The sequence below is a fragment of the Cupressus sempervirens genome, chromosome 4 (assembly GCF_028749045.1).
Source record: "Cupressus sempervirens isolate cs-2001-9-10 chromosome 4, ASM2874904v1, whole genome shotgun sequence".
NCBI classification, from domain to species: domain Eukaryota; kingdom Viridiplantae; phylum Streptophyta; class Pinopsida; order Cupressales; family Cupressaceae; genus Cupressus; species Cupressus sempervirens.
The window spans coordinates 60,621,122-60,638,768 of NC_143121.1; the positions used below are offsets into that span (position 1 = coordinate 60,621,122).

A 17,647-nucleotide genomic window follows, 5' to 3' on the forward strand; every position below is an offset into this window, starting at 1 on the left:
AAATTATCACTCTAATACTTAGTATAAGTAAAGTTGATATAAGTTTTCCTTGAGAAGTTGAATGTGATTACCAAGTTATTATTATGAAATTTTATAAAGTTTGAACTAGTACTAAATTGTTTTAAATGCTTATAGGATAGAATAATATCACTAATTCACTCCCCACCCTATTTATCTAACAATTGTTATTAGAGCCAACTTCTTAAAGAAAGAAGTTTGAAGGTACTTGAGCAATATATCCAAAAATTTATAAGACAGAGGTACCAAAGATAAATAAGGAGAATTTTTCCTCATGGAAAAAAAATGAGGATACATGTATCTAGAATTAGAGACAATACTTTACACTAGCTAGAAAATTCATATGTTGCACCTATCCCTCCTATGACTTAGGAAGAGATGGTACATAAGAAGAGAATAATAGTCTAATAATTGAGATTGCATCTTCCCTAAATGATGTTAAGTTTGATGATATGAAGAACTATACTAATGCTAAGTAAATGTGGAATAAGTTGGTACTTATGCATGGTGGGCATGAAAATGTACTAAGAGAAAGAAAAGAAATTCTAAGAGGAGAATATGATGACATGAGAATGAAGGTAGGTCAGAATGTTGTGTAGTATGTGAACCATTCAAGGAAGTTGTAAGTGTAATCAAAGTTGTTGGAGGAATTGTCATTGATGCTAAGGTTGTAAGTAAGGTTCTCATAACTCTCAAGTCTCTTACCTTTCTATGCTATTAAAGTTTCTATAATTCAAGAAGTCAGAGCTAACTGTAGTAATATTTTTACTCTAGATATTTTAGTTGGTTGTTTGACTGTATTTGATTTGAGTAATTTTAATAATAGTGTGCCTATACTTTGGAATGCTTTCAAGACTTCACTAACCATTGGTTGTTCAATGAAATAAAATATTGGTAAATATGAAAGTGGGTCACAATTAGAAGATGACATGGATGAGACTAAAGATGTTCTTGCAAGGAGGTTACTAAGAGGTAAATGTAAAATACCTCTAATATGTTTTAAATGCATTGAAGTGGGTCATATGTCTACAAGATGTCCTAAGAAGAGATAGAGTTATATAAATGGTAAGAAGAATCACAAGTACATAAAGAAAAAAGACTACAAGGAAAAAGGAAATAAATCATGATACATTGTTGAGAAAGATCACACTAATTCAAACATTGGAGATGAAAAAGATGGAGTAGAAATGTATGTTGTTGTTAAAGAAGAACCTAATGAGGAAAGATATTAGGATGATAAAGCTCATATTTCACATATTACTAAGAATGACACATGGATCATTAAAAGTGGATGCTCACATCTTATGAATGGATACATTAGTAAGTTTAACAAATTTGAAGAATGTGATGGTGGAACTATTAAATTGGGGAATGCAATTCCATCTCCATTGAAAGGTAGAGGCCCATTGATGATGAATGAAAAAATAGATGTGACAATTAATATTGGGTACAAGGACTAGAATATAATCTATTAAGTATTTCTTAGTTGAATAATATAGGTCATGTGTTGGAATTTTAGAATAGGAAAGTCAAGATCTATGATGATGATGATGGTAATTTGATTTGAATTGGAATTGGTGAGAAAAGTAAAGGTAATCTATTTTATCTCAATTCTACAATTCATAAATGTTTTTTTGCAAAATTTGAATATGTGTGGTTGTGGTACAAAAGGCTATGTCATGCTAATTTTGAAAATATGGTCAAGTTCAAGGTAAACTTTAAGAAAACCCCCTCCATAAAAAGATATAAATTATTGGCAAATCCTTCATTATTTTGAAAAACTAAATTATTTTTATTAGCAGATCTCTCAATTTTTTTATTTTAAATATTATTTACATTAACGATTATTTTAGAATCATGATTTTTTAGTAGAAAATATTGGCGAATCTCAATAATAATAGGAAATTCACTAATCATCATGGAATATTACAAATCAAAATTGAACATGTTTTATCTCATGGAAGTTATGAGGATATTTATATTATATTTTAAATAAATAATGAAAACTAAATATTGGTAATATATCCCTAAAGTAACTAATAATTATGATAATTATTAGTGAATTAATTTTAATTTATTCAATAATATATAATATTTAGGTGAATCAAATATAGTCATGTATCAAATATTGTGGTGAATCTTTGAATTTAATTTTTCTAATAAAATAAATTATTGAGGGATTTTAAATATTTTAGAACTAAATTCAATAAAAATGTGGTGATTTAGGTTGCATTAAATCTTAAATTATTAGCCAAATTACTAGCAAAAAATTTCTAAAATTCATAAAATTACGAATATTCACTACTAAAAACCACCTAACAAGTAGACAACCCTACCCTTCTCAAGATCATCCTTAAAGAAAAGTTTATGTATGAAATTTAGGAGGAGTGTCACTAAGAGGATTTAATCTTGTCACTAGAGTGGTAACCATGAGCCTAATTTATGGGGAATTGATAGTATTTGTTAGAAAATCTCTAGTTGTGCCTACAATCACAACATAGAGAATAATTGAAAGAACTAGAACTACCTGGGTGGACCCTACCCACAATACATAGGAATTTAACTCCTATAATTAGGTCACATTTTACTCCAATTTGATTACTTAAACTTAAATCAAGAGCATATATTTTTACAAATAGAGACTTTAATGTAAATAAAAGTAGAAGTATCAAGAGATTCAAGAGAAATTAATATAGCATTTATATCTTTCCATTGGGAAAAAAACCTCCACATAAAAATCATGTGATATATGGCTATACTTGAATGGAATGTGAGGTTGATCGCCAAAAATAACCATATTCCAAGAGAAAGAATCTAGATGAAATGGGTGAAAATCATGAATCCAACTCCATAAATGTTGAACACATTGACAAAAGTAGAAGAGGTGTTTAAAAGACTATTATTTGATCATGGAGTGGACACCAAAATACCTATACGTCAAAGGTAAGAACCCATAAGAAATCCTTGGAAAGTAATACACTACTAAAATATGGATGAGTTTAGGCTTTATAATCATTGACCAAATATTTTAAATTATTATTGCCAAATAGAAATTGAGGTGACTACAAATTTTATCATGAGTTCAAAGTAAGTACCATTGGAAGGTACAAATATAACCAACAATGCCCCTAATATGGCTTGTAATTTCAGATAGTAATGTCAAGTGACAAATTTTAATCCTTCCACCATGACTTTATCAAGTGAATGCTAATTTTATAAATCATATATAGAGGAAGAATAAACATTAAAAATTTAAGATTATTTATCGATTGAGAGAGTCATTTTTTATATTTTATATCTTTCCAAAAGAGAAGATTCATAGTAGCTCTGGTAGAAAAATCATGGGGGTGTGAATGTCATTTCTGTGAAGCCACAAAGAATAAAACCAAGGTAAAAAGATAGAGGAAGCCCTATATTTTTAATAAGTGAAGAAAATAATAGGTTGTTTTAGTTGAAAAACTACCATCTCAAAACTCAGAGCTATCTCACCAAAGCCAAGGCTTGATGGATTCCTAAGAATGCCAAATTATTTTGGTATCAAAAGTGCCCTCAATATGAGAAATACCTTTGTGACTAAAAGGTTTTAAAACTAATCCCCTTTCAAGCAGGTTGATTAACATGAAAACCAAAGGAGATACAATTCATATGATGTATTTTCTAGGTCATTTCCCTAGAAATAGAATGCATAATCCATTTTACATAGAGAGCATGCCATTCTCATTAAGTAGAAAAGGGGTGAATGGAACCATAGTCTCATGGAAGATAACTTTAAATCAACTCATAATGCTCTTCTATAAATATGTAATAAAAAATCATGAAGAATATTTTAAAATTTCATTAAGAGGCTTACTTGGAAGAATAATATATATGAATGGTCACAAAAATAATTAGAGTAGGCCTGAAATTTACCACCCAGCAAAAGAAATTTGGTAACCATAAGATATTCCTAAAATGAAATAAGAATTGTTAGAGATGAAAGATGCCCATGGTTAATCCCCTCTAATAATAGGCAACATACATATAGACATGAGAAGAAAGGGTTGATGATAACATTAAGTTCTATGCCACCAAATCTAGAAGAACTAGAAGCTACCAAAAAAGGTGTTGATGCATTTAAGGGCCTCTTTAATATTTTTTATTCTCTTTGACAAGAACAATAAGAATTGAAAAAAAAAATGCAAAAATTCCTATTAATTGTTTCATTTAAGGTATTCTTTAATATTTTACTTCTCTTCAATAAGAATTGAACAATAATTTGTATGCAAAATTTCTAATAGCTACCTATTTAGGTGACTCGGGTAAGGCAATTCTTATAACCCTCTTAGAGAAGATAGAGCTTGCTAACAAATATTAAAATCCTTCAATGGTAACCACAGAAAAAGATAGAGCAATAGGACAACCTTAAGTGATAGAAAGGAAAAGACAAAAAAAATTATGTTCGTAAAAAATACCAATTAAATACTCATAATGCAAACATTTAGTTTAATTAAGTTTGACTATCTTATATGTGAAATAAAATTGAGTTTTAATTCAATATAGATAAAAGGATTTAAAAATATTTTTAAAATTAATTATTAAAAAATATTATAAGAATTTAACTTTATCATTGCAACATATTTAATTGACAAAGGTAAATGAATAGCATTACTTATATGAGATATAAGTCTAGTTCACATATTACAATAATTTTTTTTACATATTTATATTAATATTATTTTTAATATTATTTTTTTGAAAAATTTTCATCAATTAATTATGTAAGGTGAACAATTTTATAAAGATTAATAAACAAAGATTAATAGATAAAAATGATAAATTATATGATGGCTCATCAATTGTAATAAATGAGAGATGATGGAGTAGTTGATTTTTTCTTTTTCCTTGTTTGATCTATTTGATCTACTCTTTATTTTACTAGAGTAATTATTTTCATTTGTTTTATTTATTAGTTTATTTTATTAGTAGATATAGATGTGCTTTGTTTTGATGTTTCTTTTTCTTATTATTCTTAATGATGTTTTAAAATTTATTAGGTCATCTTTAAAAAGTATTATTCATCACATAATACAAATAGTATGATATTAAGTTTTAAATTATTTAAAAATCTTAAAAGGGCATAAATAAGATATTGTATTGAAATGAATTTGAATTTGTGGAACAGATTTAGGCAATATGGATTATGGGAGAGATATGCTGAGATATATCCAGACAAAGACTTGGTGTACATAATAGGTGTTAATGATTTCAAACAAGATTGGTTTTTTGCCCATGTCACCAGGTCCTCTCTCTCTCTCTCTCTCTCTCTCTCTCTCTCTCTCTCTCTCTCTCTCTCTCTCTCTCTCTCTCTCTCTCTCTCTCTCTCTCTCTCTCTCTCTCTCTCTCTCTCTCTCTCTCTCTCTCTCGTGTGCACACATGTATGTATGTCACATGCACAAGCTCACTTACTCACTCAGACAGACACACATACATATGGACACTAACAATATAATGCACGACCAATCACAACATCTATGTGTGGCCAAGCATCGACACATACATAAAGGTGAACATGTATAAACTAAATGTAAAATGTGATTATTCAGCTAGCTAAATACCATAATCATTAATTTATTTGTAGTATAAATTATATGATATAATATTTAGCTCATGATATGTGTTTCTTATCAATACTAAGATTAGTAACTTAGAAAGGTCATAGGACTTATGTGAAGTTTAATGGTTATGGGACCTAAATGTTGGCCATTAAACAACCTCTAGGCTTGAGAATTTAGCTCTTGATGAATATGGAGGCTTATTCATTTATAATATTTATTGAGTGTAAGGATAATATTTTTTGTGTTAAATTGTTGTACCTTTTGTTCACTAATGTTTATATTTCTAATATCAACTTGACACAACATGAAAACTAGACTAAATATCTCTATAATGATGTAGATTTTCTATGAATCTAAGTGTTTAGTCTCAAATAATGTCAATGTTACCATATAATTGTACAATATATCTCACTCCTCTTTAGAGGTTTATAATGTCTCAAGATTTTAATACAATTAATTACTATATATCATAGTACATTAATATACAACAGTGGAAATATTTAATTAGAATATATTTTTTCAATGACATCATATATTGTTTTGTTTCCTAAAATTATTTTTTTCATTTGCTTTACTTTTTACTTGAAGAGTTATAATTTTCCTATATTTAAAATAAAAAATGGAAAGAATTGATCAATTTTAGATCATTAATTGATATTTCAATAATAAAATTTAAACTATAATTATCATACAAATATATGAGAAATTGGAAAAGGTTATTTGATTTTACATTTAAAATATTTTATTTTTTGAAAATGGATTTTTAATATTAGAATTTTAAAATTAATATAAAAATAATAATGAAAAATAGTTAAAACTTTAACTAGTAATAGTATAAAATAAATGAAAAAAGTCTATTTCAACCATAATAACATGTTTATATAGAGGATAAAATAGGTTTTTGCAAATTATTTTAACTCTTGTACATGAGATGACAAATTTATTTATTTTTAAAACTATTTCTTAATAAAAGTACAACAACAAAGAATACACAAAGATATAATTTGTATAAATTACAAGTCAATTGCACATTTTTGTAAAAATATAAAAACTTAAAACTATGACAATAATGCATAAAAAACCAATTTGAAAATAGAAGGAAATCCAAAATGGGAATTCAAGATATTAACATAACATAGAGAACTAAATCTTGTTGAGGAAGAGAATATACTTTTGTACATTCTATAAATACTTCTCTAATGAGGTAGTATTATCCAAATCTTTTCTCATTTTGACTTTTCTAGCTCTCATTCACATGTTAGGACAAATTGTCTTTGGCATATGATGAAAATGTTAGAAACTACAATTGGAACAATTATTAAATTCTCATTGATGTCAAACCTTATTGGTCAGATAATTTTTTATTTGATTTGAGTGTTATATCTAGATGGTTGATGAAGAGGATTTGAGAACTTGGACATAACAATAGTACCTAGAGGAAGGTTGAGGTATGAGAAGATTGATTAGTTAGACTTTGACAAGATAAAGTAATTGTTAAAATCATGCTATAAGTGAAGAAGCTAGATGTACTAAATCCTTGAAGGAGTGATCAAAGATTGATTGAATGTGTAGGATTGACCAAGAAAAAGAGTAGAATATTAAGGAAGTTGCAATATTTTTTGAGTGATGCTAGTGTCGACCAAGTGCTAGTATATGTCAAGTAGATGTAGTGTTGACCAAGCATCAATATCAACCAAGTGTCAACATATGTGCTAAGAAAGAATGTTAGTAGTAACAGAGTAACTTGGTGATAATCGAGCATCAAAACACATTGTTGGCCAAGGGACATCATTTGATGAATTATGAGAAAATCATGATTTTCAGTTGATAAAGTTGATTTCTTGGAATATGTAAAGCATGATGAAGATAAGGATGGATGAACTGGAATAATTAAATCAAGGGAAACCATGTTTGTGTGTTTCTATGAAAGGACTTATGGAGAAATTTAAAAAAGGTTCTAGAAGGGAAAAGAGGAGACAAAATGTTGGAAGAATTCGATGAATATAACCTAATCCTAAGATCTATGATGATGTTTAAGTGGGAAAAGATTAAAATTACCTATTTAAGGAGGTACAAGGGATAATTTAAAAGAACTTGAGGTTAGTAGAGTTGGTGAAGACCTAATAAGATTGGAGTAGTTGTTAATGTTATTGATTTTCAAATTTAAGGAGGAGGCTGAGAAGAGTTGTGAAGAGGTTAAGTGTGATTTCTTGAAGGGTTTCCAAATAGATCAGAGATAGAGATGAAAATGAATGCCAGTCATTGGATCAACATGTGAGCCAAACTATGATACATATTTATGAAGTAATTTGTATTTGTCATATCAAAACTTCTTGTTACTTTCTAACCATTGTATTAGTATTGAAATCCTTTAATAAATGTTGACCTAATAGTCATATGTAAATCCTTTTATCAAGGTGGCATTCCAATGGAATGTTCTAAAGTCCTCTAAAAAGGACACTGCTAATATGGTGATTAAATCCTTTAATAAGATCACATTTAATAGTGTGTTTTGTAACCTTTAATAGGGTTGGATTCTAATAGATCTCACTCCAAAAGAGTGAAAGGATTGGTGACATGTTACTGGTGGTTTTTCCAAAATTAGATTTCCACTTTAAATCCTAGCGTCAAACTTGTCTAGCTATTATTTGTGATGATTTACTAGTATATTTTTACATTCTTCAAATCTATTATAATTAGGATAGTGTACTACTAGTTAATGTTATTGATAATCTATAATAGAGGTCGAGCTAATGGATGTTAGGATCTAAAGTAGTTGAAGTGTTTATTTATTCAATTAGTACATTTGGAGCTTGGATAATTGATTTACCCTGCCCCTCTCTTAGTTATTCTAAACATTCTAATAATTGGTATTAGAGCATTAGTGCTTGTAGAGAAAAGTTTGAAGGTACTTGAAGTTAAAGATCAAGATGTACAAGAAGGAGGTGCCAAGGTTGAACAAAGAGAAATTCCCTACATGCAAAAGTTTGATGAGGTTACATCTAGTAGGAATTGGAGATGGTGTCATACATTTTTTGGATAATGCATATGTGGACATAATAGTTCTTCCTCTGATAGCACAATATCTAAAAGAGAAGCAAGAGCACAACCAAGCTATGTTGGAGATTCTACCATCCCTAAGCTATGCCAAGTTTGATGACAAAAAAGATTGAAAAAATGATAAGGAATTATGGTACACATTGTAGACCATCTATGGAGGAGACAAGAATGTCATGAGGAAAAAGTCAAAAATCTTGAGAGGAAATTTTGATGAAATGAGAATGATGGAAGGTAAAAATATTATCCAATACTATGGAAGAAACAAAGAGGTTGTTAATGGTATAAGGGGAAAAATGGAATGATTTATGATGAGACTCTAATCAACAAGCTATTGAGAACTCTACTTCCTAGTTATGATGTTAAGTTTTTTGCAATATAATAATTGAGATGCACTCCTCATAATTACCTGCCTTTATAAGGTCTGATTGGTAGACTTATTGCTTTTGAGATGTTAGATTTTGATAATTTCATCCCTTACACTATTGAATCTTGTTTCAAATCACAATTGATTCTTAGTAGGAAAGTTTAAAAAAAATAAGTAAAAAATGACAGTGATTTTCTAATGATAAACTTGATGAGCTTGAAGCACTAATGACTAGAAGACTTCTAAGAGGTAGAGGAAAATACAAAGATAAGCTTCCTATAATTTATTTTTCTTGTAACAAAGTTGGTCATATTGCTGCAATATGTCTTGATAGAAAAGAAAAGGATGAAAAGAGGGAAATAAAGTACAAGGAACAAGAGATGACTGAGACAATAAGAGAAACAAGTTCTACAAAGAGAAATGTAATAAATCTTATTACATTGCTAAAGAAGAAATTGCTAATGAATTTGAAAGTAATGATGAAGAAGTTGTCTATGTTCCTATGAAAGAAGATTCTGATGAAGATGAGAATATTGCATTAATCTCTTATACAAATAAAGGTGATAGATGCATAATTGGTAGTGGTTGTTCAAATCACATGACTGGTGATAAAAGTAAATATGAAACCATGGGACCATACAAGGGTAGTTGTATTAAGTTTGGTAATGATGTGTCATGTCTTGTAAAAGATAAAGGATTAATACATTTCACTGATAAGATCAAGTGTGACAATATTTATTGGATTAAAGGACTTAACTATAACTTATTGAGTGTTTCATAGTTGAAAAACCAAGATATAGGGTTGAATTCCATCACAGGAAGTCCAAGATATTTGATGTTGATGTTGAACTAATTGGAAGTGGTGATCAAACAAAAGGTAACTTGTTCTATCTAGATTTACTTGATGGGAGATGCTTTTTTGCACAATATGAAGATATATGGTTATGGCTTAAGAGTTTATGTCATGTGAATTTTGACAATTTGGAAAGCATTATTAAGATGAAAAGAGTAAGAGGTTTGCGAAAATTGAAGAAACCTAATAATCTTATTTATAAACAATGTTGTTGTTGGGTACGTAAATTTTGTAGGAGAAGTGATGAGAAGTGTTGGCTGCCGGCTGGGCTAGGGCTCTTTCCCTAGCCTGTTATTGTTGTTCGATCTCTACTATTTTTTTCCTATTTTGTTTGGATTGCCGACTGCTAGACATAGTTTATGTGGGTGTTTTTGGTAATCTTCTGCAATCGATTTTGGATTGGGGTTTTTATTGTCTGCATGGCAAGGCCTGGGATTTCTTTTGCATTGGTGAGAATAGATGGTTCTTCTCCAACTGTGCATGTAATGAGATCTGAATCATTTTATTTAGGGGAGAGCTCCAAGTTGAAAAACGTTAATGGTTTTTTTTTCGCGTAGCCATGATCGCCTTGTTCTGGTTATTCCTCCAACCGCTGTAATGGAGGACATTGAATATTGGACCAAGCATGCTTTGATATGCAAATTTCTTGACATCCAAATTTTTGTATCCACTCTTGAGGCATGGATCTGTCGCTCATGGTAGGTGGAAGGCGATATGGAGATTATGTTGGCAGGGAATAGTTACTTTTTTGTTGTATTCTCTTGCATGTTTGATCGTGATCATGTTTTGAGAAAGGCCCTTGTTTCTACAACCATGTGGGGTTATTTGTCAAACCCTAGCATTCAGGATTTAATTCTACTAAGGATCTCCATTCAATAATGCCAGTTTGGGTCCGCTTGCCTTGCCTTCCCTTGGAATTTTGGTGTGAAGACATCCTTCGAAAAATTGTTTCTTTTTTGGGGAAGGTGACTATGATCGCACATCAATCCCTTGATAAAAAGGTTATTTATTATGCTAGAATTTGTTGTTGAAATTAATTTGAATAACACATTACTAGATTCTTTGGAAATTTTTCTTGGGGCTTCTTCTTGGGTGCAGCAATTAGATTATGAATCCCTCCCTTTCCGCTATCAGATTTGTCATGAGTATGGTCATTTATAGCATCAGTGCCCTTGTAACTTGACTTCCAAAGGAGTGGATGGTTCTACAGCTGGCAATGGTGGTTTGGCAGATACTATAGGGAAAGGACAATCTCAAATGGCTAATACTACCAAGGAGATGAATCCACAAGATGCTACTGGTAAGGGTAAGGCTCGAATGCAAGATAAGGATGGATTTACCCCTGCTCGCCCATGAGCTAAGGAGCGTGGTCAAAAGAGGCCTTTGAAAGAAAGATTATCTGATCCAGGTTTTAATCGTTTTGAGGTGCTGGATAGTATGGTTCTAGAGGAGAGTATTCCTCCTCCTATCTCTTCTGATCCAATTTGCCCAGATGAGGGATTTGTTCTTAATGATGCTTGTGGGGCATCCCAAGTTGTAGTATACCAAAACTGTGAGGTCCTTGTAGCTCCTATGATAGAGGCTCTGGTGACTCCTATGGTGTTGGAGGATAATGATGTTGTTCTGGCTGACCTGGTTAAGGATGTGCTACCATTAGGCAAGGGCAAGGGATCTCCTCTCCCCTTGGGGCTGATGCCTAGACCCTTTAAGTGGGTTTCTTTTACTCCCCCTCTAAGAAGTGGGTGCAAAATAGACCAAGAGAAGATTGAACTCATAGGAGATATATTGATTGAGTCTAGTTCAATGAAACCTTTGGATGCTCATTTTCCCAATTCTATCCAATGATGATTACTCTCATGGAATGTTAGGGGGTTGAATAGCATCCCTAGACAAAAGGCTATTCATAACTTGGTGGTTGATCATAGTCCTAATGTTTTTTGTATCCAAGAGACTAAGCTCTTTATGGAGTCTATGGTCCAACATGCCTCTAGTATTTGGTCTCGTGACCAATGCCAGTGTGTTGGGGCAACAAGAAGTGCTAGTGGTTTAGTTATATTTTGGGATCCACAAAAAATTTCTCCCCTTGGCTGGGTGTCTTCTCACTCAGCTCTCTCTATGGTAGCTTCTGCTCTAGACTCAAGAGAGGTAATCATGGTTACTAATGTGTATGCACTTTTTGATCTTGTGGGAAAGGAGGAACTTTTGAACCATATTCAAAATGTTAGAAATTGTCACCCTTATCATCCTTGGGTGTTAGCAAGGGACTTCAATTCAGTTTTAAGTTTGGAGGAGAAGCAAGGTGGTTTGGCTAGACTGAGGCCTTCTTCTGATCTTCTTTGGCAACACATATCTCTTTTGCATCTCTCTAATGTTAAGCCTTTTAATGGTCTATATACTTGGAATAATTAAAGGACTGGAGCTACTATCTCAGAACGTTTGGATAGATTTCTTGTTTCTTGCTTCTGGGTTAGTGGCACTCTTACTCTCTCTTTGGAAATCTTTGATTAGAGGGGTTCTAATCATTGGCCAATCAAATTTTTTTCTATTGGGGCTTGTGTTCCAAAGCATCCTTCTTTTAAATTCCAGTTGATGTGGCTTCATGACTCCTCTCTTCGTGATTTTGTTTTATGTTGGTAGAAAGATGGTGCTCCAGCATATGGTAATACAATGTACTCATTTTCTAAGGGCTTCAATATGTTAAAAGGTAGCTCAGGATATGGAATAGGCAATGCTTTGGGAACCTTCACTCAATGAAGAGGCTTTCTCAAGAAGATCTTGATGTCATCACAAGGGAGATTAGAGATCGAGGTTTCTTAGAGGATCTTGGAAGGGTTGAATCCCTTGTTTCTAGAGCTCTAGAAGAATGAGAACTTTGAGAGGAAATTTTTTGGAAGCAAGAGGCTAGATTTCATTGGCTCCAAGAAGGTTCTCAGAACACTGCCTTTTTCCATAAAATAGTGCAATCTTGTCAGAATCAGAGCAATATCTCTTCTTTGGTTGATTCTCAAGGTATCCATCTAAATTCTTTGCCAACTTTGTTCCAGGAGGCTACTCAGTACTTTTCTACCCTCTTCTCTGAGGACTCTCCTCCTGCTAATAATGAAGAAAATATTCTTTTGTCTTATATTCCTTCCCTTATCACTCAAGAAATGAATGATTATTTCATGCATCCAATATCTTTGGAAGAGCTAGAGGAGGTGGTCTTTGGCATGCCTAAGGGGAAGGCTCCTAGTCCTAATGGCTTTCCAATTGAGTTCTTTTAGGAATTTTGGGACATCATTAATCATGATTTGTTGGAGGTGGTTAAGGAATCCTATTCTAGCAAGCAGATGCTTCGGGCTTTGAATTCTACATTCTTGACTCTTATTCCTAAGAGAGAGGGTGCTAATCAATTGGAGTTTTTTAGACCAATTGCCTTATGTAATGTGGTTTACAAAGTTATTACTAAGTTGATTGTTGAGAGAATTAAAAAGTGGCTTCCCATTATTATCTCAGAAGAACAAGGTAGTTTTGTTTCTAGAAGACAAATTTTGGATGGGGTGGTTATTGCTACTGAGGCTATTCACTCTATAGCTACTTCAAGGGAGAGAGCAATGTTTGTTAAGCTAGATATGGCTAAGGCCTACGATAGAGTTAAATGGAGTTTCCTAAGGAGTATTCTTCTTTCTTTTGGATTTAGCTCTGACTAGGTGAGTTGGACTATGAGTTGTGTTACTTCTGCCTCTTTTTCTGTTCTTATTAATGGTCAAACTTCTCAGCTATTTGGTGCCTCTAGAGGCCTCCACCAGGGTGACCCTCTCTCCCCATATCTATTCATCATCATGGCTGAAGTCTTGGGTAGATTCATTAAGTATCAAGTGTCCCAGAATTCTATTCAAGGGTGGTGGTGGTGGGGTAATGGCTTACCTTCTCTTTCCCATCTTCAATTTTTTGATGATTCTACTTTTGTGGGTCTTGCTAGGATCAAGGAAGTTAAAGCCTTTTGACATGCTTTAGACATTTATTTGGTAGCTTCAGGCCAAAAATTTAATGAGCACAAATCTTCCATTTACTGGTTTAACACTCTTGATTCTATTCAGCACAGGATTTTTGGTATCATGCAGTTTCAGATTGGGTCACTTCCTTTGACTTATCTTGGCATTCCTATTGTTGTTTCTAGGAAACCACATCTCTTCTAGAAAAATTTGATTACCAAGCTTCGGGATAAGGTTAATAATTGGACTCATAGATGGCTTTCTACTACTGCCCAAGTTACTCTTCTTCAAGTTGTTATCCAAGCTCTTCCTACTTATAGAAGCATGGTTCAAGCTGCTCCTATTTACTTTCTCAAGGAGTTTGATGCTCTTTCTTGGAAATTCCTTTGGAGTTGTAATTTGCGTAGTACTATATGGAGCTTGATTAGTTGGGAAACTGTTTGTAAGCCTAAAAAGGAGGGTGGTCTTGGTCTTTGATCTACTCTCTTGAGTAGTCAAGCTTTGGCTGCTAAACTTTATTGGCGATGGTGCTCTAGAAAACATCAACTTTGGGCTCATATTATCACTCATAAATATTTTCATGGTGCTGATCCTTGCTCTATTTCTACACTTTCTCTTGAAGGTCGTGGCTTAATGGTTTGGCATACTTTGAAGATAGGTGTGGTGTTAGTCAAGAGGGGTCTATTTTGGATATGTAAATGTGGTTCTCAGGCTTTGTCTTGGTCTGATGCTTGGGATAGATTCCCTTCCATTTTATCCATGTACCCTCATCTTCAATCTCTTTGTGACTCTTTTCATGCCACTGGATGGGATAAAGTGGCTCATTACAAGACTCCTTTTCAATTGGGACCTGTTGTTGGTTATAGATGGAAGAATTCTTTTGATTGGCCTCCTAGAGGTATAGATGTGGATCGTCAAGAGCTTCCTCAAATTTTGGCCTCTAAAGAGTGTTCCTCTTTGCTAGGTCCTAATGTTTTGGCTTGGGGAGGTACCTTGTCTGGTAAATATCATGTCTCTGCTGGGTATCAGGAGATAACTAGATAATTCTTTGGGGATGTTGAGGTCCCTTGGCGGAAGCAAGTTTGGAATAAAGTTTCTTGGTCCAAGTGCAAGTTTTTCATGTGGCTAGTGGTTCACAACCACTATCTTACATGGGATAATCTTTGTAAACATGGATTTCAAGGCCCCTCTTATTGTGTTTTGTGTGGTAATGGGGAGAAGTCTGTCTCCCATCTGTTCTTCCATTCCTCCTATTCTATTCAGCTATGGAACCTTTGGTGGAGTGCTTGGGGTTGCTCTTGTAGGCATCCTTCCTCTTTGCCTAAGTTTTGGGCTTGCTTGGAAAGTGCTCCCTCCAAGTCTTTTCCTCTTCATGCTGCTTGAATTGCTAGACCTTCATTCATGCTTAGGCATATCTAGTTGGAGAGGAATCATCAAATATTCCAAGATGTTCGGCTAGATGTTTTGCATCTTTGGTGGAAGATCTCACATTCTCTTCAGGAAACTATTCATGTGAAGTAAGAGCTAGATGGGGGTATGGATCTAGTTGATCTTTCTATATGCAATCACCTTAATTTTCATCTTCAGGATGGGGCTATAGCTCAAATGTTTCCTTCTATGTCCAAGCAGCTTCAACATCAGAGGAAGGGTCGGGTAAATCGGGATGGGCATTGGAGTCCTCCTCCCTATGGAGCTCTAAAAATTAACACTAATGGTTCTTCTTGAGGGAATCTAGGCCTTGCTAGTATTGGAGGAGTGGCTCGTTGTAGTTCTGGTGATGTTAAATTCTTTTTCTCAATTCATAAGAGTGATTTCACTAACAATCTCATGGAAGCTCGGGCTATTTTATATGTTGTGGAATAGTGTTTCTTGCTAGGATGGAGTAAGATTATTAGTGAGTTTGATTCCTAGGTGGTGGTGAACTTGCTTTCTTCATAGGAGCTTGAGGATGTTAGTTGGCAACTAGCCACTATTGGTAATCAGATTATTCTCTTCTCTACCTCTTTTCAATTCATTAGGTTCATGTATATTCCTCCTGAATGGAACAAAGTTGCTGATTGTTTAGCCAAATGGGCTTCTAGTCATGATCCAGGTTGGAATATTATGGATAGGAGACAAATTTCCTTTGAGATGGTGCAAGAATTTGATGATCTTGTTGCTCAAGATCGAGCTCCTTTTTGAGATCTCCTTGTTTTATTCCTTTCTATCTTAATAAATTTTTACCCCTCTTTTTCGATGTATAAACAATGTCAATTGGGAAAAATGACAAAGTCTAGTTTAAAGAGAAAGACATACTCATTTGATGATATTTTAGACTTGGTCCATACTAACCTTTTTGGACCTATTGGTGTTCAGAGGTATTGTGGAAAGAAATATTTTATTCTATTTGTTGATGACTATTCTAGGATTATTGCTATGATGTTTCTTACAAAACAAGTTTGATGCTTTTTAGTTGTTTAAGTGGTATTTGGCTAGATTTGAAAAGGAAATAGGTAAGAGTCTAAAATGCTTGAGATCTGATAGAGGTGGAGAATTCATCTCTAATGAGTTGAATATATTCTACAATAATAGAGGAATCAAAAGGTAGATGTCAACACCAAGGACCCCTCCCCAAAATGGAATAGCTAAAAGGAAAAATCGATCAATCATAGACTATACTAGAACATTGATGATGGAGAAAAATGTATCACATAAATATTGGAGAGAAATTGTAAGTACAGTAGTTTATACTTTGAATAGAGTGCAAGTCAAGAAAGGTAAAAATGTTACACCCTTTGAACTATGGTATGGATATGCACTCAATGTGAAGTATTAAAAGCTTTTGGAAGAAAATGTTATATACTAGAAGATAGTAGAAATGGAAAACTTGATACTAAAAGTGATGAAGGCATATTCCTAGGATATTCCACTAAGATCAAAGATTATAAGTGTTTGAACTCTAATACTAACAAAGTTATGGAAAGTGCAAATATGAAAAATTGATGAATATACAAAAAAGAATGAAATTGAATGCAAGATAGGACCTAAGTGCTATAGTATATTCATATGTGTGAATGAAGGTGCTCCCTATACCCCACTTGAACAAGAAAAAAAAGCTAAAAATCAAGAACAAAATGTGAATACTAAATTACAACATCTAGCTTTCAAGTAATAGACTCTAGGTGTTGGGAAACAACAAAATAATGCAAAGGAACATGAAGAAGATGTTGAACATGAGGAAGACAATATGGAGCAAGTAGAAGTTGAACCTGAACCTAAAACAAAGAGAGAAAATAAACTTGAAATCATTTTTAAAGATGAACATGTAGAAGAAGAGAGAAGGAAATAACATATACTGGAAAAGTATGTGAGAAGACACCATGCACCTACAAAAAAAAAAATTTAGAAAAGAATTTGGAGTTATTATAAGGAAAAAAATCAGAAGTGAGACATATTTACTTTTTGAATTTGACCCCAAATCATTAAAATATGCTTTGGAGAATGAGGATTGGACTCAAAAAATGAATGAATGAATTGAGAAGATAGAGAAGAATAAAATATGGACACTAGTACCTAGACCTAAAGACAAGAATGTTATTGGAACAAAGTGGGTATTTAGGAACAAGCTAAATAAAAAAGGTGAAGTCACAAGGAAGAAGGCAAGACTAGCATGGAAAGAATATGAACAAGAAGAAGGAATTGAGTATGGGGAAATATTTTTCCTAGTTACAAGATTAGAAATATTTAGAACTCTACTTGCATAATCTACTTATAAGGGATTAAGGGTATACCAAATGGATGTAAA

General features: G+C 32.8%; 1 protein-coding gene across 2 annotated transcripts in view; it reads left to right on the forward strand.

Moving 5' to 3' along the window:
* The window catches only part of LOC149559938 (uncharacterized), a 402,360-nt gene that overhangs the window by 374,662 nt on the left and 10,051 nt on the right, over positions 1–17,647 (forward strand). The window contains exon 14 of one of the 2 annotated variants that reach the window (XM_089823520.1): positions 5,180–5,296. The exons of the other annotated variant lie outside the window; for it this stretch is intronic. Coding sequence (XP_089679646.1) covers positions 5,180–5,296 — 117 coding nt within the window. The remainder of the gene's footprint in view (positions 1–5,179; positions 5,297–17,647) is intronic. 2 annotated transcript variants of the gene reach the window in all.